This window comes from Arvicola amphibius, chromosome 4, assembly GCF_903992535.2.
Source record: "Arvicola amphibius chromosome 4, mArvAmp1.2, whole genome shotgun sequence".
Classification (NCBI taxonomy): domain Eukaryota; kingdom Metazoa; phylum Chordata; class Mammalia; order Rodentia; family Cricetidae; genus Arvicola; species Arvicola amphibius.
The window spans coordinates 161273377-161301351 of NC_052050.1; the positions used below are offsets into that span (position 1 = coordinate 161273377).

At 43.5% G+C, this 27975-nt stretch overlaps 1 protein-coding gene across 1 annotated transcript; it reads left to right on the forward strand.

Moving 5' to 3' along the window:
* Window positions 1-726: 726 nt before the first annotated feature.
* LOC119811654 (fibroblast growth factor receptor 3-like) lies at window positions 727-26379 on the forward strand. Its single transcript, XM_038325550.2, has 3 exons — window positions 727-765; window positions 25577-25846; window positions 26144-26379. The coding sequence occupies exons 1-3, from the start codon at window positions 753-755 to the stop codon at window positions 26377-26379; spliced, it is 519 nt and encodes a 172-aa protein (XP_038181478.2). The 5' UTR covers window positions 727-752.
* Window positions 26380-27975: the final 1596 nt, after the last annotated feature.

Sequence of the window (27975 nt, forward strand, 5' to 3'; positions counted from 1 at the left end):
TTGCGACTGAGTACTGGAGTACTACACAGTACATGAGATGCCATTAACAACTTCCACAAATTAACTCCAAACTGACCTTACACCTAAACATCAAATGCTAAGTGCAGAACTTCTAGAAGACACTTGTGACCAGTCCTCTCTGAGTTTAGCAACCTGCCTAGGGTTTGGGAGGTTTCTCCAAGGTTCTGATGGAACAGAGCTCTTGGGAATATGCTTGGGAGAGCTGGTAAAGATGTGTGGCCAGGGCCTTTGGAATAAGGGTTTTTTCTGATCCTCAGATCCTAGGACTTTTCACAGAAGGGCAGAAACTGGTTATCAGTCCCGACACCACTGTGGATGTTGTTTATAATTTTCTTGAGTTACCCAATGTTCCTCTTGTGCAACATTGTCTGATTAGCCTCTTTCTGAATTTGTATACTTCCTTTTCAAACCGATTTACATTAGCAAGAGACTTGCTGTTAAATTCTAATTAACCACCAGTGCTGGGAATGCTGCATTGTGTCCCTTCTGCTCACCTGGTTCTGTCACTCAGACTTCACTAGCCAATCAGAGTCTCCAGGAGACCCACCAGTCAAATGTGAGGGTTCTTCTGGGAACCAGGCTTCCGGTTTAGCACTTCCGGTTTAGCTCTTCTTGAAGAAATCATAGTTTCGCTTCTGCACTGTGCCTTGGGCTCCCTTTTTGATAGAGAGCCTGTCATCTCGGCAGCTTCACCATGGTGAGTGAGGGATTGCTCTCCACTGTCAGGAGGAATGGTGGGCCAAGGTGAGTAAGGGACCAATGTCTCCAGGCAGGGAGGAGTGGCCGGCCTTGGTGTGTGGGAGTGGGTGGTGGGGTTGCTGTCCCCATGTTTGGAGGAGTGGCTGGGCTTGGCGGGTAAGGGGTCCCTGTCCTGAAACTAGATGGAGCTTATTGCTGAGGCTCGTGGCTGGTGTGGTGGGTCCTCTCCTGCCTGGGTGGGAGCCATTGGACAGACACAGAGTTTACTGTGTTCCTGCCTCATCCTAAGTAGTGCTAAGTGATCTCTGTTGGCAGCCTCTGAATAACTTCACTGCCTGGGCTGTGTCTGCATAGAGCAGAACTTTGGGAGCTGCTATGGTGGTGCCTGTAGTGTTTATATTGTCGCATGTAGAGAGATGTCACCAAATATTCCAAGCTCGGAGATTACTGGTGTTGTGTTTCTTTTTTTTTCTGTGGCTTGTGTTTACCACGGAGTTGGAGGGAGGAACCCAAGACTCGACCACGTGTATGGAAAGGTTGTTTATTAGGGAAGGGGGTGTTCCACAGTGGGGTGAAGGGGCAGAAGGGGGGTAAAGGAGAGGGTGAGTGTGGTAGGGCTTTAACTTTTAAAGGGGGTTTGCACAGGTGCTGTTGCATTTTGCGGTGTTCTTGGGAAATGTAGTTTTCCCTTGTGGTGGGGTGAAACTGTGATCTGCGCTTGCGCAGAGACCTTCTGCACACAGAGGCCTTCTGGGAGACGTAGTCCTTGCCTCTGTGCCTGCAGTTCCTCATGAGAATCACAACTGGTCTCTTCTGGGTCTTCAGAAGTTCTGCACTTTTAACATTTAGGATCCGTCTGTAGTTAATTTTGTGGGGCTTGTAAAAGGTTTCTACTGTGTAGAGTAGCACTCCACCTCTAAACTGCGATGTAGAAGAGTAGAATTGATTATAGAATTAATGGTATAAGGAGTTACCAGTTCTTAGGATACATTAAGTCACACAAAGTGAATTTAAGTAAGGGAGGACTGTATTCCAGATACCCTAAAGATAAGTAGTATGCAAACCATGCTGGTTAGAGATTAGTATCATGAAATTCAAGTGTTTGTTTACCAGTATTAATCAGCCATTAAAGTACATTCCTATAACAAATGAGACAAACATGATTTACAACCAGCCAAAAGACCCACTTCTCAGACCCATGCTCCACACACAAATCCTTATATTTTTTTTGCAATGGAAGCCCCACAATATGACTCAGACTTTTAGAGTAGCAAGGTTAATGCCTTGTGGTGCTACAGACAAGATACAAGTCCACCTCAATCAGTATAGGGGGACATTGACTCTAAATTGCTTTTCTAAAAACTGAAAATGTGGCTGTTCTAGAATTATTATACTTTTATGGCACAGAGGTTGTGACCCAGTCCTCAAGCCCTCAAGCCCTGTCCTCAAGCCCTACCACGACCCCTCAGTGTCTTCTAATTCATGTCCTGCTTTTCTTTAACAGCAGTTTTGAATGTGACCTGTATTTGGCTGCAGGATTTCCCAGGTATGAAGCGATGGATTGGCTGCACTGCACATTGAGTGTGTAATGGAATATGGTACAAATGACCCTGTGCTTTGGATGAGGAACAAGGTATGCTCTAGGAAGGTGGATGAATGTGTACTAAAGTACACTTTGTGGACTAGGGCCCTGTCCACTGAACTGGAAGGGCAGAGCAGAAAGTTCTGTGATATTTGAGTAATTTGCTTTCTGATCACCCAGTAGGTGAGCTGATAATATTCTGAGCCCCAGCTGGGTGGTGTTAGCGAGTAAGGGACTCTGGGAAGGCTTAGCAAGTAGGGATCATAGTGGTATGTAGATTACAAGTGGTTTTTCCAGTTGTCTTCTCTGCTTCTGTTTTAATGAGTTGTAAAGAAGACCACAAGCTATGCTATAGTTAGCATAGCATGTTCAGAAAAGGTCTGTTGAGCTGTCATTTCTGCTGGAATTTGGATGGACCATGAGCCAGGCTATGATTCTGTTTGTCTTGTCCTCTGAGCCTCCCTGAATATGGATTTCTTGGGGAGAGGGAGACTCTGCAACCCTAGCATGGTAGGATATTATGCTTGTAATATCACTGTCCAGTGTACAGAGTCATGCTTTTGGTGTCTAGTGGGAAGAGAGGTCTGAAATTGATGGTGTGGTTTCTAGAATTTCTGATTACTGGTGGCTACTTTCAAGATTGTCTTCTAAATGTTTCAAATAGTTTAAAAGCTGGTAGTATTATGGTGATGTTGATTGTCTTTAAAACCTTCTTGTGTATTATTGTCTTTTTTCTAATTAGCCTCAGCTGTCAACATGACATTGCCTAGGGTTGTCTGAAGGAGCATCAGTTGAGGGTGTGCTTAGATGAGAACATGTAATTTCTGCATCTGAGAGAGAGTGTATTGGTTTCAACTGATGTGGGAAGGCTCTTCCACTGAGTTGCCAATATCTCTGAGTGGACTTGCAGAAGAGTTCATGAGACCATAACAAAACAAGAGAGAAACCTAGTAAGCAATGTTTCCCCATGTTTTGCCTTCATTTATTAGCTTGAGTTTATATCCTAAGCTCCCACAAGGTTGGACTGTGATCTAGGAATATCAACCAGAGAAACTTCATTACCTGAGTTGCTTTTTGATAGAGAATTTAATCACAGCAACAGAGAAGAATGTTGAAACAAAAAAATGATACCTCAAATGTAATTTTCTTACTTTAAAGGACTTTAAATTCTTAGGCCTGCCCTTGCTATCCTGAAGGGTGAAAACTGGTTATCAGTTCCAACACCACTGTGGACTTTGTTTATAATGTCCTTGATTTACCCAATGTTCCTCTTGTGCAACATTTTCTGATTAGCCTCTTTCTGAATTTGTATACTTCCTTTTAAAACCAAACTCATTGATTTACATTAGCAAGACACTTGCTGTTGAATTTGATTTAGGTCTCCAGCCAATCTGGGATTTGTCTTTCTGTAGATTAGCAGCCAGTGCTGGGAATGCTGTGCTGTGTCCCTTGTGCTCACCTGGTTCTGTCACTCATACCTCACTAACCAATCAGAGCTTCCAGAAGACCCACCAGTCAAATGGGATGGTTCTCCAGGGAACCAGGCTTCTTGTTTAGTGCATCCTGAAGAAATCATAGTCTCATTCACTGTGCCTTGGGCTCTCTTGTTGGGAAAGACCATTTATCCGCTTGGCAGCTGCACCATGGTTAGTGGTTGCTCTCCATAGATCGGAAGAGCAGTGGGCAAAGGTGAGTAAGGGGCCAATGTCCCCAGGTGGGAAAGAATGGCCAGCTTTGGTGCACATGGCTGCTCTCCACACATGCAGAGGAGTGACTGGGCTTGGCGGGTGACAGGCCACTGTCCCTGAACTAGGTGGAGCAGCCTGCTGAGGCTCCTGGCTGGTGTGGTGCATCCTTCCCTGACTGGGTGGGAGGCAGTGGACAAACATAGAGTTTAGTGTGTTCCTGCCCTGTCCTAAAAGTCCTAAGTGATCCTTGAAACACCCTGCTGGAAGTCTCTGAATAACTTCACTTCCTGGGCTGTGTCTGCACAGAGCAGAGCACTTGGAGCCACAAATGGTGGTTCCTGTAGTGCTTATATTGTCGCATTTGGAGAGATATCACCAAATTTTCAAAACTTGGAGACTACTGGTCTCTCCAGTATCTTCAGAAGTTCAGCACTTTTTTTTTTTTTTTTTTTTTTTTTTTTTTTTTTTTTTTTTTTTGGTTTTTCGAGACAGGGTTTCTCTGTGGCTTTGGAGCCTGTCCTGGAACTAGCTCTTGTAGACCAGGCTGGTCTCGAACTCACAGAGATCCGCCTGCCTCTGCCTCCCGAGTGCTGGGATTAAAGGCGTGCGCCACCACCGCCCGGCAGTTCAGCACTTTTAACATTTAGGTTAAAAGTGTAATTTTCTGGAGCTCGTAAATGGTTTCTCCTGTGTAGAGTAGCACTCCACTGCTAAACTGAAGTAGGAGAGCATAATTGATAATAGAATTAATGGTATAAGAATTTACCAGTTCTTAGTAGACATTAAGTCACACAAAGTAGAATTTAAGCAATGGAGAACTGTATCCCAAGTTCCCCAAAGATAAGTAGTATGCTAACCATGCCTGTTAGAAATTGGTATCATGAGATTCAAATTTTGTTCACCAGGATTAATCACCCATTAAGGTACATTCCTATAATAAAGAGACAACCATGATTTACAACCAGCCAAAGACCTACTCCCTGATCAAAAGCCTCTAACATGCTACTCAAGGAATCATTACAGGGTCACAACTTCTGTGCCATGAAAGTATAATAATTCTAAATCAGCTGCATTTTTTACCTTTTAGAAAAGCAATTTAGAGTAAATGTCCCCTATACTTATTTAGGTGGACTTGTACCCTTTCTGTACCTTTGCTGCACCACAGAGCTCTACAATTACCAGTTTGAGTCATAAGGTGCAGCATCCATTATCAATAACAACAAAAGGATTTGTGTTTGGAGCAAGGCTTCTCCCTTCAGACCAGAAGAGTAGGAACATTGTACTGTGTACACTGCAGGATTAAACACACTGTAGAACAGCTAGATCTTAGACTGAAATTTAAGGCCATGTGCTGCAGGGGTTTCCATAACAAAGAAGGACCCATCATACATTATTTCCTTCCATGTGACTGAAGACAGACACTGGTGTGTGTACAATTTAGGGAGGATATCTTGAACTACTACAAATTTAGTTTCCAATTAATAAACTCTCCCATGCAGATATGTTCAATTCTGGTTGACACAGTTATGTCAGCTCAGATGTTTGAGACAATGGTCATTGGCTGTATTCCATGTTTTAGCTTTGAGCACTCAGCAGCTAACTTTTTACATGAGACAAAGTCTCAATGTCATTCTCCCTACCAGGGAAGTACCTACTCTGTTTCAAAGTCAGTATAATTAAGTGTTCAACATTTTTTTTTTTATCATTTTTATAAGTGAATTATTGCTTATCATTTTCTAGATTTCATTTTTTTCAAAGGCATTATTGCTATAATCTCTTTTTCTATTTTCCAATGTGTCCCAGTATTTGAATTATCAGTTTATAGCAGTGGTTCTCCACCTGGTGGGTCATGATGCATTTTGGATTGATCAATTGAACCTGGCACAGGACTGGCCTAAGATCATCATAAAGTACAGATAATTACATTATAATTCATAACAGTAGCAAAAATATAGTTATGAAGTAGGAACAAAAATAATTTTATAGGTGTGGGGTCACTACATCATGAGTAATTATATTAAAGGGTCATAGCACTAGGAATATTGAGAACAACTGGTTTAGATTAATGTCTCCTAGCTAAGGCTTGCATCATGCTTTGTAAATGAGAATTGCTGTGAACACCTAATCTTGCCTCTGCTACCCAGTGCTGGAAAGATAGTCCTGCACTTCATTTTCTGTAGATTTTATCTACAGAAGCTGGTAGATTCACAGTGCAGAAAGGGAGAGACAGGACACCCTCCGTACCCCCTGGGATAACTGGGCCTTGGTGCTCTCCCCACGTGCAGAGGAGTGGCTGGGCTTAGCAGGTGAGGGGTCTCTGCCCCCAAACTAGAGTGGCCTGCTGAGGCTTGAAGGAGGTGTGGTGGATCCTCCCCTGACTGGGTGGGAGTCAGTGGACAAACACAGAGTTTATTATGTTCCTCCTGCCTTGTCCTAAGAATTCCTAAGTGATCCTTGAAACACTCTGCTGGCAGCCTCTGAATAACTTCACTGCCCAGGCTATGTCTGCACAGAGCAGAGAGTTGGGAGCCACAAATGGTGGTGCCTGCAGTGCTAATGTTATTGCATGTGGAGAGATATCACCAAATTTTCCAAACTTGGATACTACTGGTCTCTTGTAGGGCCCGGGTCTGCCCTTATTCCTGGGGCTCATCTTGAGGACAGTTTTTGGGCAGATGACTAAGCATTCTGTTTGTTCCTGTGCTCCCTCTGCCCTGCCTGGTGATTTGCTGTAGGGCATTGTTGACTCTATTGTTGGCATGGTAATTTCCCACCTGCCTAGGTGGAAGTCCTTGTGCAGCAGCAGTTAGATATGGTAATTTCCCACCTGCCTGAGTGGAATTCCTTGGGCAGGAGTGGGGTATATAAGATTTTCCCCAAGGCTAAATAAACGGCATTCGGCTGATCTCCTTTCGAATGACCCAGGTCTCTTATGTGTTCTTTCAATCTCCAGGCCCTTGTCCGACTCGCGTTAAGGTACAGTGGCGCGCGAACTGTACCGAGGGGGTAACACAGAATCGGGTGTTACAGTCTCTCCAGTATCTTCAGAAGTTCTACACTTTTAGCATTTAGGTTTAAGATCCATCTGTAGTTAATTTTGTGGAGTTCATAAACAGTTTCTCCTGTGTAGAGTAGCAATCCACTGCTAAACTGTGAAGTAGGAGAGCATAGTTGATAATAGAATTAATGGTATAAGAATTTACCAGTTCTTAGGAGACATTAAGTCACACAAAGTAGAATTTAAGTGAGGGAGGACTGCATCCCAAATTCCCCAAAGATAAGTAGAATGCTAACCATGCCTATTAGAGATTAGTATCATGAAATGCAAATGTTTGTTCACCAAGATTAATAAGCCATTTAGGTACATTCCTATAACAAATGAGACAACCATGTTTTACAACCAGCCACGGCTTTCCTCCTCTCCTGAAAAACTCATGTGTCAGAAAAAGAGAGATAAAGCCACAGCATTATAAAAATAGGCTTCCTGGGGCCTGCCACTGGTGCAAACTCCAGATATCATGCATTTCTGGGCCCTGACGTTTCTGTGCCCACTCGGGGTCAGGAATAAAGTAGCTGTGGCTCTGCTTTCCTGCCTGAGAAGGCAGCATGAACAGGACTTTTAGAAAGTGGCAGTTTTGAAATACCAGTTTCTGGTCTGTGCCACCATCATGATCTCTGTCTGCCTCCTGCGGGAGACAGAGCTTTTCTTTTTTTAATATTTATTTATTTATTATATACACAATATTCTGTCTGCGTGTATGCCTGCAGGCCAGAAAAAGACACCAAGACCTCATCACAGATGGTTGTGAGCCACCATGTGGTTGCTGGGAATTAAACTCAGGACCATTGGAAGAGCAGGCAATCCTCTTAACTGCTCAGCCATCTCTCCAGCCCCTAGACAGCTTCTGAATGGAGCATTTGGAGTAAAGTACTATGATTAGTTTGATGGCAACCAGACTCACTGTGTGCCTCAAAATCTCTAAATTTTCACTGTGTTTTAAAAATATATGTTGGCTTGGGAGAAAAAAGAAAACGGTTAAAGATCTTAAAAATAGAAAAAAGTACTTGTGTATGGTGGTAAACACCATAAATCCCAACACTTTGGAGGACTAGGTAGATTGACCTTGTGACTTCAAGGGGCAGAGGTAGATTGACCTCTGTGACTTCAAGGTGTGTTAGCACGTGCCTTTAATCCCAATACCTGGGAGGCAGGAACAAGCATATCTCTGAGTTCAAGGTGTGGTAGCACACACCTTTAATCCTAGTACTTGGGGGCTGAAACTTCACAACGCAGGCCCCTTCATTTTACAAGGTGCCCACGTGGTAGGCTGCCACTGCATTAAGCCCGAGACAGTTTGGGAAATAATTCTAGAAAATGACAGTATGTGCATGGTTTCTTGGTAGCAGCAATTTTTCAGATCTGCTCTCCTTCCTAGGGGCAAATAAGCACTCTCACCTAAGAGAGGCTTCCTGACTCAGTTTTAGCTGCAAAACCCTTCAGCTCTATAAGAGGTCCTGCTACAAAACACTTGAATGGTATTCAGCTGTAGCTTGAAAAAAGCTGCACCATATTAAAATGCAGGCTTTCTGGGCCATCCTGCCAGGGCAAACTCTGATTCTTTCAGGCAGTTATTCTGACCGAGTGTGGTCTGTGAGCGGAATGTTGTGGCTTGCTTGCTGGAAGCGACATTGAAACGCCATAGAGTTGTGGCAATAAAGATGGCTACAGTTGTTAACTCAGCCATGAGTCTCGAAAGCTAAGGAATCGGCTGGATTCAGCTGTTAAAGCCATCATTTTAGTCCTCTCTAAAGACTCATGTGTTCAGTAAAAGATATACAATAAAGAGAGATTCAAAGACAAAAAAACCCAGTATGCTTTTCAGTGTGTTAAATATATGTAGGGTAAAAGTTTCATCTTCTCCTTAAAAACTCATAGGCAAAAAAAGAGATAAAGCAGCACTCTTAAAACTAGGCTTCCTGGGGCTTGCTGCTGGTGCAAACTCCATCTATTGTGAATTTCTGGGCACGTATGTTTGGCCACTCAGGGACAGAAATAAAGTAGGTGAGACCATGCTCATGGCTCTGCTCTTCCTGCCTGTGTGGGCAGCATGATGAGTTCTTAAAACTTATGGTTTTGAAATACTAGTTTCTTGGTAGTGCCGCCATCATCATTTCTGTCTGGCTCCTGCAGGTTTTGAATGTATCATTTGGAGTAAAGTACAATGAGTTAATATTCAATGTGTGCCTCAAAATATCTAAATGGTTAGTGTGTGATAAAAATGTTGGCTTGTGAGAGAAAAAAAGGTTGAACTTCTTAATGGAGTTGGGTGTGATGGTACACACCTTTAACCCAAACTCTTTGGGGCCCTGGGTATATTGACATCTGTGACTACAAGGGGCAGAGGTACATTGGCCTCCCTGATTTCGAGGTGTGGTTCCCCCACCTTTAATCCCAGTGGCTGGGAGGCAGGGACAGACAGACCTCTGAGTTCAAGGTGCCTTAGCACACAGCTTTAATTCCAGCATTCCGGAAGGCCCAGGAAAGTGGAATTCTCTGAGTTCAAGTACAGCCTGGTCTAGAGTTTATTCCAGAACAAAGAAATACAGAGAACTTGTCTCAAAAAGTAAAAGTAAAAATAAAAGAAATAGAAGTTAAAATAAAGGCACTGAAAGATGGAAAATACACAGAGAAATTGATACCATATGCAATTATGCTCTCTTTGAATTGTTTGAATGCTGAGGAAGTAGCAACTTTTTGCGAAAAGATTTGTTTATAAATTCAGTTAAATTAATCCATGATAGATATTTTTAAAATTCCTTACTTCAAAATTGAATTCAAAAGTATGTTACTTTAGGGAAGATATTTTGCTTTTGTTTCCACCAAAAATGAGAGGCTGTATATTCATTGAGTCAAGAAAAATAACTCTAAATTACCTTTAGGTCCTTATACCATTATCAGTGCCCACAACCAGCAGTAAGTAGCATGGAATATTATGCCCACATTCCCAAAAAATGGAGTATGGGTATTTTCCTTTGTTTATAAAAAGAGGGAAGTAGTGCTAGAGAATTGTCTGTCTTCTGTCAATCATGTATTTAAAGAAAACGCTGTGCCAGGCAGGAAGTACAGGCAAGCAACCAGACAGGAAGTAAAGGCGGGGCTAGAACAGGCAAATGCTGGAAAGGAGGAAGACCATGCCTGTCAATCCAGCCCAGATCACCAAAGGAGCAACATGTCCTCTCCCGCTGTGAAAGGTACTGAGCCACATGGCTAACATATAAGTGGTAATAACTAATAAGCCTGAGGTAATGGGCTAATCAGTTTTAGACCCCATGGAGATCTCTGTGATTTTATTTTTTTTCTGGGGCTTTCCAGTTCTGTGGTCTGGGCAGGACAAACCCCACTAAGCATGCTTCTTCATGTTATTGTTGGACTCTAGCCTCCACACATAGAAGGAGTCACCCCAATAGACCACTTCACACCACAGACAATGCCAAAGCATGAGTATTTTATTAATTCTGTCATGAGTCCCACAGCATCTGGGAAGCTGAGAGACCCCGACTATTTGGTACAGGCTACTTTTAAAGGAGAAGGCCATAGAAGAGAGAGGGTTATATGATTGGAAAAGGCTATTACCAATAATTGGCTGGAGAGGTGTTGCAAGATCAGATTTGGTAAGAGGCCATTTTGACCTCGTTTCCCCAGGGGACTGAAACAAAACATACCTATATGGGTATTTGTTCAGGAACTCTGTATGTGCTTGTATAGTTTGGTTTTTTGGTGCCCAGGGGAGGAGGGGAAGCACTATGTCATGGAGGCTGAGAGGGTTCAGAGTTTAAATTATAAGGCTCCCACATGTTAGGCTGCAACCACAGTAAGCCCGAGACAGCCTCAGAAGTAATTCTAGAACAAAATGACAGCCTTGTACATGGTTTCTTTGCAGCAGCAATTTCTCAGATCTGCTCTGCTTGCTAGATACCATCAAGTGCTCTTGTAAGACTTTAAGAGAATTCTGAAGCCATTTATGACAATTCTGATTTATTGGTAATACCCCTTTCGAAGAGGCCAATCACAACCCCCCTTACCTATATGTCCTTCTTTAAAAGTAGTCTGTACCAGCTAGTCGGGGTCTCTTGGCTTCCCAAATGCTGAGGGACCCTGTCAGGACAGAATTAATAAAATCCTCATGCTTTTGCATCAGCTGTGGTGTGAGACATGGTCTCTGGGGGCGACTCCTCGGGGTTTGGACGCTAGAGTCCAACACTCTCATCTAAGAGAGGCTTCCTGACTCAGCTTTAGCTGTAAAACCCTTAGCTCTATAAGAGGTCCTTCCACAAAACACATAACCAGTGTTGATCAAAAGCTGAATGCGTGCTTCTCCGTTTTCAGCCATAGCACAAGAAAGCTGCACAGTTGTAAAATGCTTGCTTTCTGGGCCATCCTGCCATGGCAAACTGACTCTTTCATGCAGGTAGTCCAACCGAGTGTGGCCTGTGAGTAGAATGTTGCAGCTTGCTAGCTGACAGGGACCTTGAAATGCCATAGAGTTGTGGCAATAAAAATGGTTACAGATGGTACCTCAGCCATGAGTCTGGAAAGCTAAGGAATGGGCTGGATTCAGCCGTTAAAGCCATCATTTTAGTCCTCTCTAAAGACTCATGTGGTCAGAAAGAGAAATGGAGTAAAGAGATTCAAAAACAAAGAAAAACCCTCTAAATTGTTTACTGTGTGTTAAAAATATGTCCAGGCTAAAATATAAAGTAAAAAAGTAGGTGTGTGTGGTAGTATACCTTTAATCCCAACACTTGGGAGGCAGAGGCAGATTGAACTCTTTCAAGGTGTGGTAGCACAGGCCTTTAATCCCAGTGCCCCAAGGCAGAGCAAAACAGACCTCTTGTAAATTCCAGTTGTGGTGCCAGATACTTTTAATCCCAGCACTGGGGAAGCAGGCAATGGACTAATGTCAGTTCAAGGCCCGCCTTGTATACAGTTATTTCAGGACAAAGTTCCAGAGAACCTGTCTCAAAAAGTAAAAGTAAATAAAACTAAGAAGTGAAAATAAAGCCACATAAAGATGGAAAATATACAATCTTTACTGTTTGCTATTATGCTCTCTTTGAATAGTTTGAATGCTGAGGAAGGAGCAACAGCTGCTAAAAGACTTTTGTTTATAAATGCTGCTCAGTTAATCCAAGACAGCTATTTTTAAAATAACATGACTTCAAAATTGAAGTCAAAAGGCATATTACTTTGGAAAAGAGATTTTGCTTGTTTCTACCAAAAATGAAAGGCTGTGGATTCATTCTGAGTTAAGAAAAATAACTCTAAATGTTTTTTACGTCCTTATAAGATTATCAGTGCCCACAACTAGCTGTAAATAGTGTGGAATACTACACCCACAATCCCAAAAAATGTACTATGGGTATTTCTGTTTAACAAAAAAGGGAAATTGATGCTATAGAATTGTCTGCATTCTGTCAATCATGGATTTCAGTAAAACACTGATAGGCCGTGCATCCACGGCCTCGCAACCAGACAGAGGCAGGGCCCGGAGGACAAGCTAATGCTGGAAAGGAGGAAGCCCGTTCCCCCATTACTGCCCAGACTCTGAAGAAGCAACACGTGATCTGCCCCGGAGTGTAAGGGACTGAGCCCCATGGCAAACATAGATAAGAATTATGGTTTTAAGCTGCAAGAGCTAATTAGAAGACTGAGCTAGTGGTCCAATAAGTTTTATAAATTAGTGAGAAGTTTGATTTTTTTCTCTTGGGCTTGCTGGCTGTGGGTTATTTGTTATGACAGGAGCACCAACAAGTCAGCCCCTCATTTCAGTATAGTATTGTTTTGGGGATCCTGGGTTTTTTGTTTTTCCATATAAAGTTGAATATTCTCTCAAGGTCTGTAAGAATTTTTTTTGGTATTTTAATAGGAAATGTATTGAATTTATAGATTGTCTTTTGGAGACTGCCATTTTTACCATGTTGATCCTACCTATCCAAGATCATGGGAGATCCCTCAATTTTCTCGTGTCTTCAGTTTCATTCTTCAAAGCATTAAAGTATTGTCAAACAGACCTTTCACTTTCTTGGTTAGTGTAACCACAAGATACTTTATGCGATTTGTGGCTGTTGTGAAAGGTGAAGTTTCTCTTATTTCCTTCTCTATCCTTTGTGTATAGAAGGGCCACTGTTTTTTTACTTGATCTTGTTTCCTGCCACAGCACTGAATGTATTTATCAGCTGTAGAAGTTCTATGGTAGATTTTGTGGTCACTGATGTACAGGCATCTGCAAATAATGAGACTTTGACATTTTTCTTTCTGATTTGAATCCCCTTGATCTCCTTATGTTGTCTTATTGCTATTGATAGAACTTCAAGAACTATGTTGAAGATATGGTGGTGGACAGCCTTGTCTTTCCTGATTTTAGTGGAATGCATTTGAGTTCCCCTTTAATTTGATATCAGCTGTTGGTTTGCTGTGTATTGCTTATATTATATTTAGATATGATTCTTGTATCCTAAACCCCCCAAGACCTTTATCATAAAGGGGTGTTAAATTTTGTTAAATGCTTTTTGAGTTTATTTATATGATGTAATACATTGATAGATTTTCATATTTTGAACCGGCTCTGCATCTGTGGTAGGAAGCCTACTTTATCATGATAGATTAATTTTTTTGTTTTTTTTGATTCTTGTTTGCCAGTATTTTATTTAGAATTATTGCATCGATGTTCATGAGTGAGATTGGTCTGTTATTCTCTATCTTGGTTGAGTCTTTTTTGGTTTTGGTATCAGGGTATCTGTAGCTTCATAAAAAGGGCTCGGCAATGACTCTTCTGTTTCTATTAAGTTACACCTTAAGGAGAATAGCTATCACCTCTTGGAATTTCTGGTAAAATTCTGCATTAAAACCAACTGGTCCTAGGCTTTCTTGTTTCAAGTTTTTTTTTTTTTTTTATGACAGCTTCTATTTCCTCATAACTTAAAGGTTTATTTACATTGTTTACCTGGCCTTATACAATTCTGGCATATAGTATTCATCTAAAACCAAGTCGACTTTTACATTTTCCAACTTTGAGGCATATAGGCCATTGTAGTAAGACCCAATTCTCTGAATATTCTCATTGTTATGCTCCCCTTTTCATTTCAGATCCTGTTAATTTGCATGTTCTTTCTGTCTGCTTTTTGATTAGATTGGATAGGTACTTGTCATTCTTTTTTTTTTTCTCAAATAACCAGCTCTTTGTTTCATTGAATTCTTTGTATTTTCTGTGTTTCTATTTTTTTTTTAGCCCTCAGTTTGATTACTTCCAGTGTTCTACTCCTGGGTGGGTCTGCTTTTTTTCTAGATCTTTCAGCTGTGCTCTTAAGTCTCTAATGTGAGCTTTCTCTTTTTGTGATGTGGGCACTCATTGCAATGAACTTTCCTCTTAGGATTGCTTTTGGTTTGGTTATGTTGTGTCTTTATTTTTTTTTTAATTCAAGGAATACTTTAATTTATATTTTTCCCTTACCCAGGGGTTCTTTAGTGGTTGACTGTTCAGTTTCCATGAGTTTTGCTTTCTGAGAATAGAATTTTTGTTAAATTCTAACTTTATTCCACGGTGATCTGATAGGACTCAGGTGCTTACTTAAATTCAGTTCTAGTAATGTGGGTGAATATATAATGGGAAGAGATTTAGTATTGAGACTTCATCTTGATGTTATGAGTAGAGTGTTCATCTCATTCTCTTCTTATTGATTTTATTTTGAACACATTTTTGTTCTATATTATTGTTATATCCACAGTCACTTTTTTCTTAGGCCCTTTGATTGAAAAACCTTTTTCCAACACTTTGAGTAAATGTTTCTTTTGTTGATGTCTGTTTCTTGTAAGCAGCAGAATGAATCCTGCTTTTGCATCCATTCTCTTGTGCCTTTTTATAGGTGAATTGAGATCATTGATATTAAGTGCTATTAATGACCAGTGGTTGATAAATCGTTTATTTTTTTGTTTTTTAATTAAAAAATTTCTGCCTCCTCCCCACCTCCCATTTACCCACCTTCCCCCTCCACTCCCCCTCCCTCCTCCTATCCTGGGAGCAGTAAGGGTTCCCTGCCCTATGGCAAGTACAAGGTCCTCCTCTCCTTCCAGGTCCAGGAAGGTGAGCATCCAAACAGGCCAGGCCCCCCCCCAAAGCAGGTATGCATAGTAGGATCTAAATCCATTGTCATTGTCATAGGTTTCTCAGCAGCCCTCATTGTCTGCCATGTTCAGGGAGTCCGGTTTTATCCCATGCTTTTTCAGTCCCAGTCCAGCTGGGCTTGGTAAGTTCTGAATAGATCAGCCCCACCATCTCAGTGTATGGGGGAGAACCTTCACAGTCCAGATTTCCTTGCTCATGTTTTCCTTCCTTCTGCTCCTCATTTGTACCTAGGGAACTCAGTCCATTGCACCAATGTGTGACTCTGTCTCTATCTCCATCCATCACCAGGTGAAGCTTCCCTCACGGTCCTCACTTTCTTTCTCATGTTCTCCCTCCTTCTGCTCCTCATCAGGACCTTGGGAGCTCAGTCCGGTGCTCCAATGTGGGGCTCAGTCATTTTCTTCATCTATCGCCAGGTGGAGGTTCTATGGTGATATGCAAGATATTCATTAGTATGGCTATAGGATTTGGTGGCCTTTTCGGCTCCCTCTCCTTAGCTTCCCATGGAACTAGCTGGGGGCATCTCCCTGGATAGTTGGGAACCCCTTTAGAGTCAAGTCTCTTAATAATCCTAAGATGGCTCCCTTAATTAGGAAATATGCTTCCCTGCTCCCATATCCACCCTTCCTATGTCCTTTATTTATGGCTAAAAACTTATGAGTGAGTACATCCCATGTTCATCTATTTGGGTTTGGGTTATACCTCACTCAGAAGAGTGTTTTCTATTTCCATCCATTTGCATGCAAAATTCAAGATGTTACTGCTTCTTACCATTGAGTAGTACTCTAACATGTATATATTCCAGTTTCTTTATCCATTCTTCCATTGAAGGGCATCTAGGTTGTTTCCAGATTCTGGCTATTACAAATAATGCTGCTATGAACATAGTTGAACAAATGCTTTTGTATTAGGATTGCACATCTCTTTGGTAAATTCCCAAGAGTGGAATTTCTGGGTCCTGGGGTAGGTTGATCCCTAATTTCCTGAGAAACCACCACACTGCTTTCCATAGTGGTTGCACAAGTGTGCATTCCCACCAGCAATGGATGAGTGTACCCCTTACCCCACAACCTCTCCAGCAAAGGTTATTATTGGTGTTTTGGATTTTAGCCAATCTGACAGGTGTAAGATGGTATCTCAAAGTTGTTTTGATTTGCATTTCCCTGATAGCTAAGGAGGTTGAGCATGACCTTAAGTGTCTTTTGGCCATTTTGACTTCTTCTTTTGAGGATTCTCTGTTTAGTTCAGAGCCCCATTTTTCAAATGGTTTAATTAGGATTTTTAAGTTTAGTCTCTTTTGTTCCTTATATCTTAGAGATCAGACCTTTGTCAGTTGCAGGGTTGGTGAAGATCTTTTCCCAGTCAATAGGCTGTGTTTGTGTCTTAGTGACAGTGTCCTTTGCTTTACAGAAGCTGCTCAGTTTCCCATTTATTCAATGTTGCCCTTATTGTCTGTGCTGCTGGGGTTATACATAGGAAATGGTCTCCTTTGTCCATATGTTGTAGAGTACTTCCCACTTTCTCCTCTATCAGTCTCAGTTTGTTCCAATTACTATTGAGGTCTTTATCCATTGGACTTGAGTTTTCTGCATGGTGATAGATATGGATCTACTTTTCTGGGCCTTTGAGTTGTAATTCTTCTCCTTCTTCTACCCCAATTATTCTTAGGTTTGGTCATTTTATGGTGTCCCAGATTTCCTGGATGTTTTGTGTTCAGAATTTGTTGGATTTGTTTTGTTCTTTAATCTGTGAGTTTATTTCCTCTATAATATATTTAGAGTCCAAGATTCTTCCATCTCTTGTATTCGGTTGGAATTGCCTCTGTAGTTTCTGTTCGTTTACTCAGAATTTCCATTTCCAGTCTTCCCTGAGGTTGTGTTTTCTTCATTACCTCCATTTCATTTTTCAGGTCTTGCATTGTTTCCCTTACCTGTTTGATGACTTTTTCTTGTTTTTCTTGGGTACCTTTGAGAGATTTATTTATTTCATCTACCTTTTTGTTTGTCATCTCCATTTATTTATGTCAGTTTTTTACCTCCTGTTTAAGGTCCTCTATTTTCATAAAGTATTGTTTAAGGTCAAGTTCTTCTATTTCTTCTGGAGTAGGGTCTTCAAATCTTGTGGTTTAGGTATGTCAGGATTCTGATGATGTCATGTTTCCTTTCATGTTGTTGGAGGAGATCTTGCATTGGCGCCTGCCCATCTCTTCCTTCAAAAGGAGCCAGGAGCGACTTGGTGTCTTAGATCAATCTTTGCTGTGACTGAATGTGGTTGGATTGCCTCAGTGCCAGAGTAGAAGCTATTCCTTGAAGCACAATCTGAAGGAGCCTGCACTCCCTTGCAGGAATCCTAAGACCTGCCTGGGGCCAGACTCTCCTCTTTTTGTGGATGGCCTTAGTACAGGAGCAGGACACTTGAATACATTAGGTAAGGCCATCCAGATGGAACTCCACCAAATCAGGTATTCCTGGTAGCTCATCAAATCCACAGGGACAAAAGGGCCAAGGTGGGTGCAGGGCGGGATGGAGTATCAGACAGAGAACCTCACAGTGCAATCTGAATGAGCCAGCACTCCCTTGCAGGAATGCTCAGACCTGCCTGGAGGGCAGCCTCTCACCCCTTCGAGTGGATGGCTTTAGTATAGGAGCAGGATACTTGATTATACTAGTGAAGGCTTGGGTGAGGCAGGGACATGGGTACCAAAGACACCCCTGCACTAGGAGCTGGGGAAGAGGGGCTGTACTCTCTTCCAGTGCATGTTGTCCCAGGGTCACACACTCACCCATCCAGATGGAACTCCACCGCACTGGCTCCTTTATTTTTCTCAGTGGTAGTTTGTGTTTTCACTTCTTTGGGTTGTGCTTGTGGAGGGTTGTTAGATTTCAAAATTATTGTCATGTTGTTTGGTTCCTTGGGTTGTGATTATCTTTATATGCTACTTGATCTTTTTCTTTTGCAGATCTTATTTCTTTATTCTGTATGTTTTTCGTTATGATTATTATATGGTGATGGTTTTTTTTCCTCCAGTCTATTTGGTGTTCTGTATACGTCTTGTACCTTTATAGGAATATCCTTCTTTACATTGGGAAAGATTTATTACATAAATTTGTTAAATATATTTTCTGTGTCTTTGAGCTGTCATTCTTTTCCTTCTACCCTTATTATTTTTATATATTCTATTCATGGTGTCCCAGAGTTCCTGGAATTTTTGGGTTAACAATTTGTTTGATTTGCTGTTTTCCTTGATCAATGAGTTTATTTCCTCTATAGTATCTTCAGCTTCCAATATTCTTTCTTCTATTTCTTGTACTCTGTTGGTTATACTTGTCTCTGTGGTTCCTGTTCATTTACCCAGATTGTCCATATCCAGCCATTCCTTGTTTTGTTTTCATTTCTTCTATTTCAGGTTTCAAGTCTTAAACTGTTTCCATTACCAGTTTGATTGCTTTTTCCTGGTTTCCTAGAATATCTTTGAGGTATTTATTCATTTCTTCAAAATTGTTGTTATTCTTATTCATTTCTTTAAGGGAGTTTTTCACATTCTTTTTATATAGGGACCCTATCTCTTTTATAATTTTACTTCTAAATCTATTTCTTCTACTTCCTCTGGATTATGTTGTTCAATTTCTCCTGTTGTATGTTCACTTTATTCTCATGATGTCATATTGTCTTATTTTTGAAGGTATTTTTGCATTGGCGCCTGCACATCTATTCAAATGCTGTTAGGAGATTCTTGGCTGCTTGGTCTGATCTATGCTGTGGTTACCTGTGTGTTTGGTGTTTTTTCATCTGCCTTCCCTTAGGTCCTCTTAGCACTGGAGTCTCTTAGATCCACTTCACCTTTGAGTAGGCTGTGGTGGTGTACCTGAGGACACTCCAGATGGAAAGGAATCATTGGGGGAAGCTGGGATATGGGGTATGTAGAAATTCAGTACCCAGGGAGAAGCCCCACTGAATGGTCAGAAAGTTTAGGGGATTTGGGGATGCCTGTGCATTGTTCCTAGGGCATCAGGGCAGTCACACAACACCTCCTGAGGGATGGAACTTCTGGTACAGGATCAGACCTCTTGTTGGCAGGGACCTCACAGACAAAAGGCCGCTTGCTTGGGTTCATGCTCAGTGGGATAAGTAAAGTCCTGCAGCAGTTGCCCTTAGTACTCTGTCCCTATATCCTCAGCACCCCTTTGTTTTGTTTTTAAATATTATTTCCTCACTTTTAATCAAAACTTGTTGATAATCATAAATCAGAGTGAACCATTCAAGAATGTGTAGGTTCCAGAAATAGAAATCTAGAAACAAAGAAATATACAATTTTAAGCCTAGGATAATGACAACAGACTGTCAGTAGCTTTCTCTGCAACTTAAGATGATATGAGAGTCCCCTTGTGTGCTGTGAACACCATTGGTTAATAACAAATCAGTTTCAGATAGTGATTGTGCAATGTTAGAGCCAGGTGGGAATTTTAAAGTGAATGTTGGCAGAAAGAAGTCAGAGTCAAAAAAAGCAGTGTAGCCTGGTTGGAGATAGATGATGGAAGCTTTACAAGGTAAGCCACAGGCTTGTGACAATATACACATTAATGGATTTGTGATAATTTATGGTATGAATTCGCCAAGCATCTGTTTCCCAAGTTCATCTCACCTGTCCCATGAGGAGCCTGCACTCTGAGCCAGTTCTGTGTCTCCAGTTTCCTATGTTATTTTTATTTCAAGTCAAAAGGAGCTTTAACCATAAAGTATGTACATATTCTGTGTGTTTAATATAAAACTCATTTATAATCCAAAATAAAAGTATAAGTGTTGTCGATATAAAACTCATTCATAATCCAAAATAAAAGTATAAGGTTGTAAGAACCCCCTAGGATCTACCCCTGTCAATTTTTCACAAAAAAATTTGTCCAATGTTAAAGGTATCTGAATCAGGAAATGATTTAGCAAAAGTCCTATATCATTATGTAAGTGATCATTGAAAGATTGAACATAGGCATTGCCCAAAAGATTTCATGTAACAAATTGTTATAAGCCCAATCATTAATGCAAAAAGTGGTTGAACTCCAATCTCAACACAGTTATTTGTATCTTGTAAAGATACAAATTTCTTTCCCAACCATCCCACAGATTGCTTAAGTACATCAATCTCTGTCTGAAGTCAAGCATATGTTTGAAATGGCTTAATCAAGATTCATGAGAATCTTTATGCCATTGCCCTACAAAGTATGTAAAGCACAACATCCACATAAGCCTGCAAGAATGTATGTAAAGCACAACAGCCCCATAAGCCTGCAAGAATGTATGTAAAGCACCACAGCCCCATAAGCTGTAGCAACAACAGCAATAAGGTTAAAAAAATACAGCTACTAAACCTAACATGAACTTGGTTTTTTCAAAATCTTATAGAATTCTATAACAATATTATCTAGAGGATTTTGAGCCCAAGAATGACCTAAGTTTACACGTAGACAAATATGTGTTCACTGATGTAGAATCATAAGGCATTGAATATGAGGGTTAAACTTAAGAGGAATTAATATATGAATACAGTTGCTAATCATAACTAATTCCAGTAGTAAAATTGATTCTTCCTATTAAAAATATATGTGGTAGTAGCACACAAGCAGTAACATTACTCTTGTATATAAGGTAAATATATAAGCAGAAGTGCATTCTTCTGTTCCAACAAATGATGCATTAAAAAGCTGAACAGGTTTTAAGATAGTTATGATTTTCCAAATATGCATCTGCAGTGCAGTTAGGACTGTGAGTAAGGCAATGTGATCATCATTGACTCTCCCTTCGCCCAATGCCAGAAAACTTTCCATTCATCATTTATTCTCATTTCTATTCATCCTGGTAACATTAATCAAGTCACAAGTGGTAAGATTCCATTCAGAACAAGTTTTAAAAAACTGACCGTTTGGTCCACAATTGATCCATTGATTTTTGAATTATTTTCCATATTTTCCCAAACATGTTTTCCAAATAAATGGCTGATATTATAAGATATAATATATAAAATCTGGACATACAGAATATGCCAATTCATAATTTTCTGTGATATTATCCCAGGTATGATTAATGGACTATGAGCAGAGTCTTTGAAGATATCTGCCTATATTAAATAACAGGTTGTAAGCAATGCTGAAATCCCATTGAAAAACAAGGACTATTTCCAAATCCCTGGTTACCGTTTATCCACACAATTAAAATTATATTGAGTCCCATCAAAATCATTCAGATAAGTCAAATTATTCCTAGGAGGAGAGAGGATACTGGGATGGTATACACTAACACATCAGTATCTCCCCAAAAGATAGGCTCAAATGTTGGTGGGTTAGGTACATAAGCCCAATAACTTACAGCTGATCACCAAACAGAAGAGACAGATACGAGAGCACATATGACCAGAAAAAGATGTCAGCCATACCGGTCTTCTGGACTGCTGGAAAGTAATTCGACCCTGGAATGCAAGAGATCTCACATGACCCCCAGGGGAAATTCTATCCCCGTGTGTCCCCCATCACAGTTTTTTAGCAGGGGGGCGCTACTCCATATGGGAAATGCTGGCTTTTTAAAAATATTTATTATTTTATTATACAATTTATTTATTATATAACTCATTTATATTTTTATTTTATTAAATTTCTTTAAATTCGTTTTATATTTATATTTTATTTATATTTATATGATTTATTTATATTTATATATTCATTTTATTATATAATTTATTATATAATTATATGATTTTTTAATATTTTAGGTATTTATTTAACATGAATAAATATTAAAATATATGACTAAATATTTGATATTTATTTAAAGTAAATGTTTATTAATTTTTAAACATTTATTTTTTATGTATACAATATTCTGTCTGTGTGTGTGGATGCCCGCAGGCCAGAAGACGTCACCAGACCCCATTACCGATGGTCGTGAGCCGCCGTGTCGTCGCCGGGACTCGAACTCAGGACCTTGGAAGAGCGGGCCGTGCTCTCACCACTGAGCCGTCCCCCCAGCCCAGGGAACGCTGTGGACGCGCTCCCCAGAATTCACTCCACATGGATCCCGACCCCGAATATTAAATGTTCCAAGCGCAGGACTGGTGGACGACCCCAGGGGGAGCAGAGCGCTCTGACCTCGGTGGCCCGTGTGCCGCGGTGAGCGAGGACAGGAAGACTGAGCAGTGGTCACGGGGATCTGTGGGGCTGGAGGAACCCAGGGATGATACTGCAGTGTGCCTGACACAGAAAGGGAACCTGGCGAGGGTGGCGGTGCACACCTGTCATCCCAGCACTCCCGAGGCCCCGGCAGGCGCAGGGATCTCTGTGGGTCCTGGGTTCGAGTCCAGCCCGGTCTATGAAGCGAGGGTCAGGACAGCCAGGTCTACACAGAGAAACCCTGTCTTGAAAAAGGAAACAAAACAGGAAGTGGGGAGGGAGGGAGGGAGGAGGGAGGGAGGGAGGGAGCCCTGAATGGGAGGCTGCGGCACAGACAGCTGTTTTGAAGACGTGAATGCCAAGGAGCTCAAAGAACTCGGGGTTCTCCTGCTTCTGTGTCCCAAGTGCCGGGATCTCAGGTGTGCACGTCAGGTGCGCACGTCAGGTGCACGGTCAGGTGTGCACGTCAGGTGCACGGTCAGGTGCGCACGTCAGGTGCGCAGGTCAGGTGTGCACGTCCCCCTCCAAAAAGCGTTTTCACGGATTGAGTAAAGTGGGGGAGGGGGACTTGAATCCCTGCCGAGCCCATGATGCATAATCCATGTAATTGCCATGGCGTACGCATGTTCTGTCCCGCACATGCAGTCGTATGTGCTTCCTGTGTGCATATGCAGCCATGTGTGTGCTGGACGGATCGCTCAGCAGCGAAATGCCCTGGCCGCTCTTCCGGAGAGCCTGGGTCCCACAACTCCAGCGCCTGCGCAGCGGCTCGCGGCTCTGAGAAATTCTAGTGCCTGACACGTGGCGCACACGCAAACATGCAGGCGAAACATGCACACACACACACACAAAGAGTAAATTTAAAAAAAAAAAAAAACCAAGCCGGTCGGTGGTGGCATCCACGTCTCCCAGGAATTCTCCTGGTTCGGTTCTTCCCCCAAATCCACGGGTTGCTGTGAGTCAGTGGACGAGGACTCTGGAGTCTCAGGACCTCTACCCCAGTGTGAGGCTCCCCATAGAATGGGTCGCGGTGGCCAGGAGCCCCGGGCTCCTCAGCCTGTGTCACCCCCTCGGTACAGTTCGCGCCCCACGGTCCCGTACGCGAGCGAGTCGGGCAAGGGCCTGGAGATGGAAAAAACGCACAGAGAGACCTGGGTCATTCGAAAGGAGATCAGCCGAGTGCCGTTTATTTGATTTTGGGGAAATGCTTATAGACCTCGCTGCTGCACGAGGATTTCCACCCAGACAGGTGGGAAATCACCATACCAATGGTGGCGTCAACAATGCCCTGCAGCTGATTACCAGGCGGGAGGGAGCCCAGGAACACACCGGACGCTTAGTTAGCTGACCAGAAACTGCCCTCAAGGTGAACCCCAGAAACAAGGGCAGACGGCCCGGGCCCTGCAAGCCTAAGCAGTCAGAGTGCCACTTGCTGGGTCTCCGTGATTCCCATCGTTGACCAAAAAAAAAAAAAAAAAAAAAAAACAATGCCTGTTGTTGGTTTCCAAGGTCACCAGGACAGTTCTCGCTCATCTTCAGCGACAATGAGGGCTGGCGTTTGGGGGTGGGCGGGAGGACTCCAGCCACAGCTCGGCTCTCGTCACCCAGCGTCTCCCAGGACATGGGGTGACGACGTCGGGTCTTCCCCTGCTCTCTTTGCCTGTAGGTGTCTTGAGGGGTTGTCTTCCGGAGGAAAACCTCTGTAGGCCGCACTCTGGGAGGGGAGGGGCGCTCGTCCCCGAATCCCAGCTCTGCTACACAGACACTGAATTCCGTCCAAGGAAGCCAGGGAGGGTCCGAGGCTTTCCCTCCCCGAGGCAAATATCTGTGCACAGATCCTTCCTCGCCTCCGCCCCCTGCCCCTGGGTGTGGCACGGCAATGCCGGCCAATGGCCCGATGGTGCCACAGGGTGCCTGGTGAGCCGGTGCCCCCCTGGAGCAGACGTCCCGACCGTGAGTCCTTTGAACCTTGGCTTTTGTACCCTGGTGGCACAGCTCGGCCTCCCTCTCCTCCACCCAGTTGACGGCAGCTCAGCTCGGCCTCCCAGGAGACTGCAAGTGGGGGCAAGGACCTCAAGTTCCTTTCTGCCTCAGCCGCTGGGGTCTCCTGGAGATTTTTCCTTTTTTTTTTTTTTTTTTTTTTTTTTTTGGTTTTCTGAGACAGGGTTTTTTCTCTAGCCCTGGAGCCTATCTTGAAGCTAGCTCTTGTAGATCAAGTTGGGCTTGAACTCGCAGAAATTGACCTGCCTCTGCCTCCCAAGGGCTGGGATGAAAGGCGTGCGCCACCACTGCCCGGCCTGGAACTTTTTTTTTTTTCTTTGGTGAATGGCAGAGGACTGGAAGGTTGAGTGTGCACGTCGTTCAGCTGGTATGACAGCAGCTGTCAGGAAATCGGCGAACTCGCTCTGAGCATCGGCTTGCATACTCACGCTTCCCCAGGTGTAGCAGCTTGAAGCTTCAGATATCCCAGGCAGGTGCTGCACCCTAGAGCTGCCCCCACCCTTCTTGACATTTTCAGGTCTCTCAGCTACTAGGAGTGCTGCTGTGCGTCAGGGCGCACAGACGTGAGTCCATTCCACCTTGACTGGAGGTCAGAGGGTTTGAGCTTGTTTGGCTTTTTCAAAGTGGTTAACAACAAGTGACTCCCGAACGAGAGGTCCTGACCTAGAGTGGTTAATTTGTATTTTAAGTACAGAGGTGTATCAGCTTCATCTCGACCAACGATCAGAGGTGCTCTGTTTATTTGTTTTATCAGGTGATGACATCTATTGCCTTCCCCTTTCCCTCCTTGGAGTGGAAAATAAATGGGTGGTTCAGTATTCGCTAAATTTCCCTCCTGACGCTGCTCTGTGTTTTCTCTTTTATTTCTCTCCTATCCCTGTTTCTCTTGGCTTAATAATTGTAATCACCACGCTCCTACCCTGGAATGTGTGAATCCAATCTCGGCCGGTCCTAAGCGGCTGCGCCTCTTCCACGTCGTCCTCGGAAGGCGGCTTCCTCCTCCAGGACAGAGGCGGAAACCTCAACACACACCCCTGACAGAGTTGAGATACTGGCGCCCCCGGGCTCCTACTGACATAGTCTGCCCTCTCCCGGTTTGAACACTGTCTGGCAGAACCCCGAGCCCCAGGAGCACGCCCCTCACTTGCCCGCCACGGCTTGGCTAGTGTGTTTGCAAAGTATGGGCCTTCAGCCGTTCAGCATGCTACTTTGAAGACTGTGTTTCACGGCTTTCCGTTTCACCCACAGAGGTCCCGGGCCCTGAGCCTAGCCAGCAAGAGCGACTGGTCTTTGGCTGCGGGGACACCGTGGAGCTGATCTGCTCTCTGCCTGGAGATGCCGGCCCAGGCTGCGCTGTCTGGTCTAAGGATGGCACGGAGCTGGTCGCTTCCCACCGCATCCTGGTGGGGCCCCAGAGGTTACAAGTGCTGAATATCTCCCGTGACGATGCCGGGGTCTACGTGTGCCGGCAGCAGCTCACCCGGGATGTCCTGTGCCCCTTCACTGTGAACGTGACAGGTAAGTTCTTGGTGGCCGGGGCTCATAAACGCGTTGAGCAGCTGCCTAGCTAGGGAGGTCGGGGCAGTCCTAGGCAGCATGGCTCCGGGATCCCTGGCTCAAGTGTGCTGCTGGCTGTAGTTCCCCGCATCGGAGGCGGTGCCCCCAGTTTTGTGCTATCTGAATGAATGGCCTTGCAAAGGCAGGGAGCAGTGGTCCCTAAAGATGGAGAGCAGAGCACTCTGAAAATAGGGAGCAGTGGGTCTCCGGATGTAGGCGTGTCGTCCCAGGACCACTGCTTGCTTGTAACTGTTGCAGATGCTGCATCCTCAGGAGATGAAGGTGGCGGGAACGTGGCTGGAGACACAGGTGAGATCAGAGAAGGCCTAGGCAGACTGAGCTGGTCAGGATCAGGCTGCTTCCTGCCTGGAGTCTTGTTGTTCAAGGGCAGTGCTACAGGCAGACAGTGCCCCGGGGGCAGGGAGGGGGCAGGGCTGCTCGGCAGGGATTATGGTAAGGATTGTGGTGGGAAGGAACATCACAGGTGTGAGTAAACCAGGCAAGGCGCTCAAGTTGCCACCGATGAGGACATAGATCCGGGGATTCCTGGTGTCTGGGTTTCTTTCCTGCCCGGCTCCCACAATCGTTAAGTCCCAAAGAAATCAAAATAGAGGTCTACGTTAGTTATAAACTGATTGGCCCATTAGCTTAGGCTTTTTTTTTTACATTTCCTTTTCTTTTTTTTCTTATTTATTTATGTATTATGTATACAATATTCTGCAGGCCTGAAGAGGGCACCAGACCTCATTACAGATGGCTGTGAGCCTCCATGTGGTTGCTGGGAATTGAACTCAGGACCTTTGGAAGAGCAGTCAGTGCTCTTAACCGCCAAGCCATCTCTCCAGCCCCTTATTAACTCTTAAAACTTATATTAGCGGGGCTGGAGAGATGGCTCAGTGGTTAAGAGCACTGACTGCTCTTCCCGAGGACGCAGGTTCAATTCTCAGCACCCATACAGATGAGGCGTGAGGCTCGAGGGTGGGTTGGTAGGGGAGCTTGGCAAGGCTGTGAAGGGGAAGCCTAGCCCAAAACCTTGTTTTGTAAGGCGTGTCCCCCTTGGTTTAAAGGCGTGTCCCCCTTGGTCTAAAGGCGTGTCCCTCTTAGGCGTGTCCCTCTTAGGCGTGTCCCCCTTAGGCTAATATTGACTTATAAAATCTTGCGGGCCTGCAGCCTGCCCTCTCTTTGTTTTCCTGCCCTCCTCGCTGGAACCTTGGATTTGTAAGTTCCCTTTCCTTTCCTTTATTAAAACTGACATATATATATTAAAGCTTGTCTGGTGAATCATAACTGCCGATCAACCACGCACCTTCATTTGGCGTCCAACTAGGGCATTTGGGAGCCTTCAGCTCCAGTTCCCACACTGCGTGGCAGGGATTCGGCCTTGGGCTCTTGATTGCTTCAGAGCAGTTTCCCAGACTAGCCTGTCCCAGCCCCGCTTGTACGGAGCAAAGGACGTGTGTGTGCGCGCGGGTGACTCAGTCCGAGCTCGCTAACCCCTCAGGCAGCACCAGTCCCGGCTGAGTTCGGCCTGGGCCCTGACCTGCCGGAGACTAGCGGTTACTGCCGGAGTCCCAACATTCGAGCTCCGCTGGTACTGCAGACTCGGTTTGGCCGAGCGGTTATTGCCCTAGCGACCTACTGGCAGGGAACGGTCATTTCAGGTAAAATTTCTTTTGATTAAAAAAAAAAAAAAAAATGTCTGACCATATCACCGTTGAAAGCTTCTGCAGTCTATTTAATTGTACTATGGTAGAAATATTACAGGATACATATGATATTCCCATAACTTGGATGTTTATAGGGCTTGCAATTTTTCTCGTATTTGGTTTCTCCCTTACATGGTTTGAAAATAGAAAAATGATAAAGTCCTTACAGAATGAAACCAGGATTCTTAGGACAGAGGTTGAATGCTTAAGAAAGGGCACAACTGTTTTGAGTGACAACTTTAAGTCGGTCGAGGTATTTGCAAAAACAATTCAGACTGACACCAAGAAAGAGTTTGAAGGTCTCAAGGAAGGGAATAGGGCTTTGTCTGATATGACTCGGTCAAATGAGCAAAATTTAGAAAAACTACAGTCTGATATTAAGGA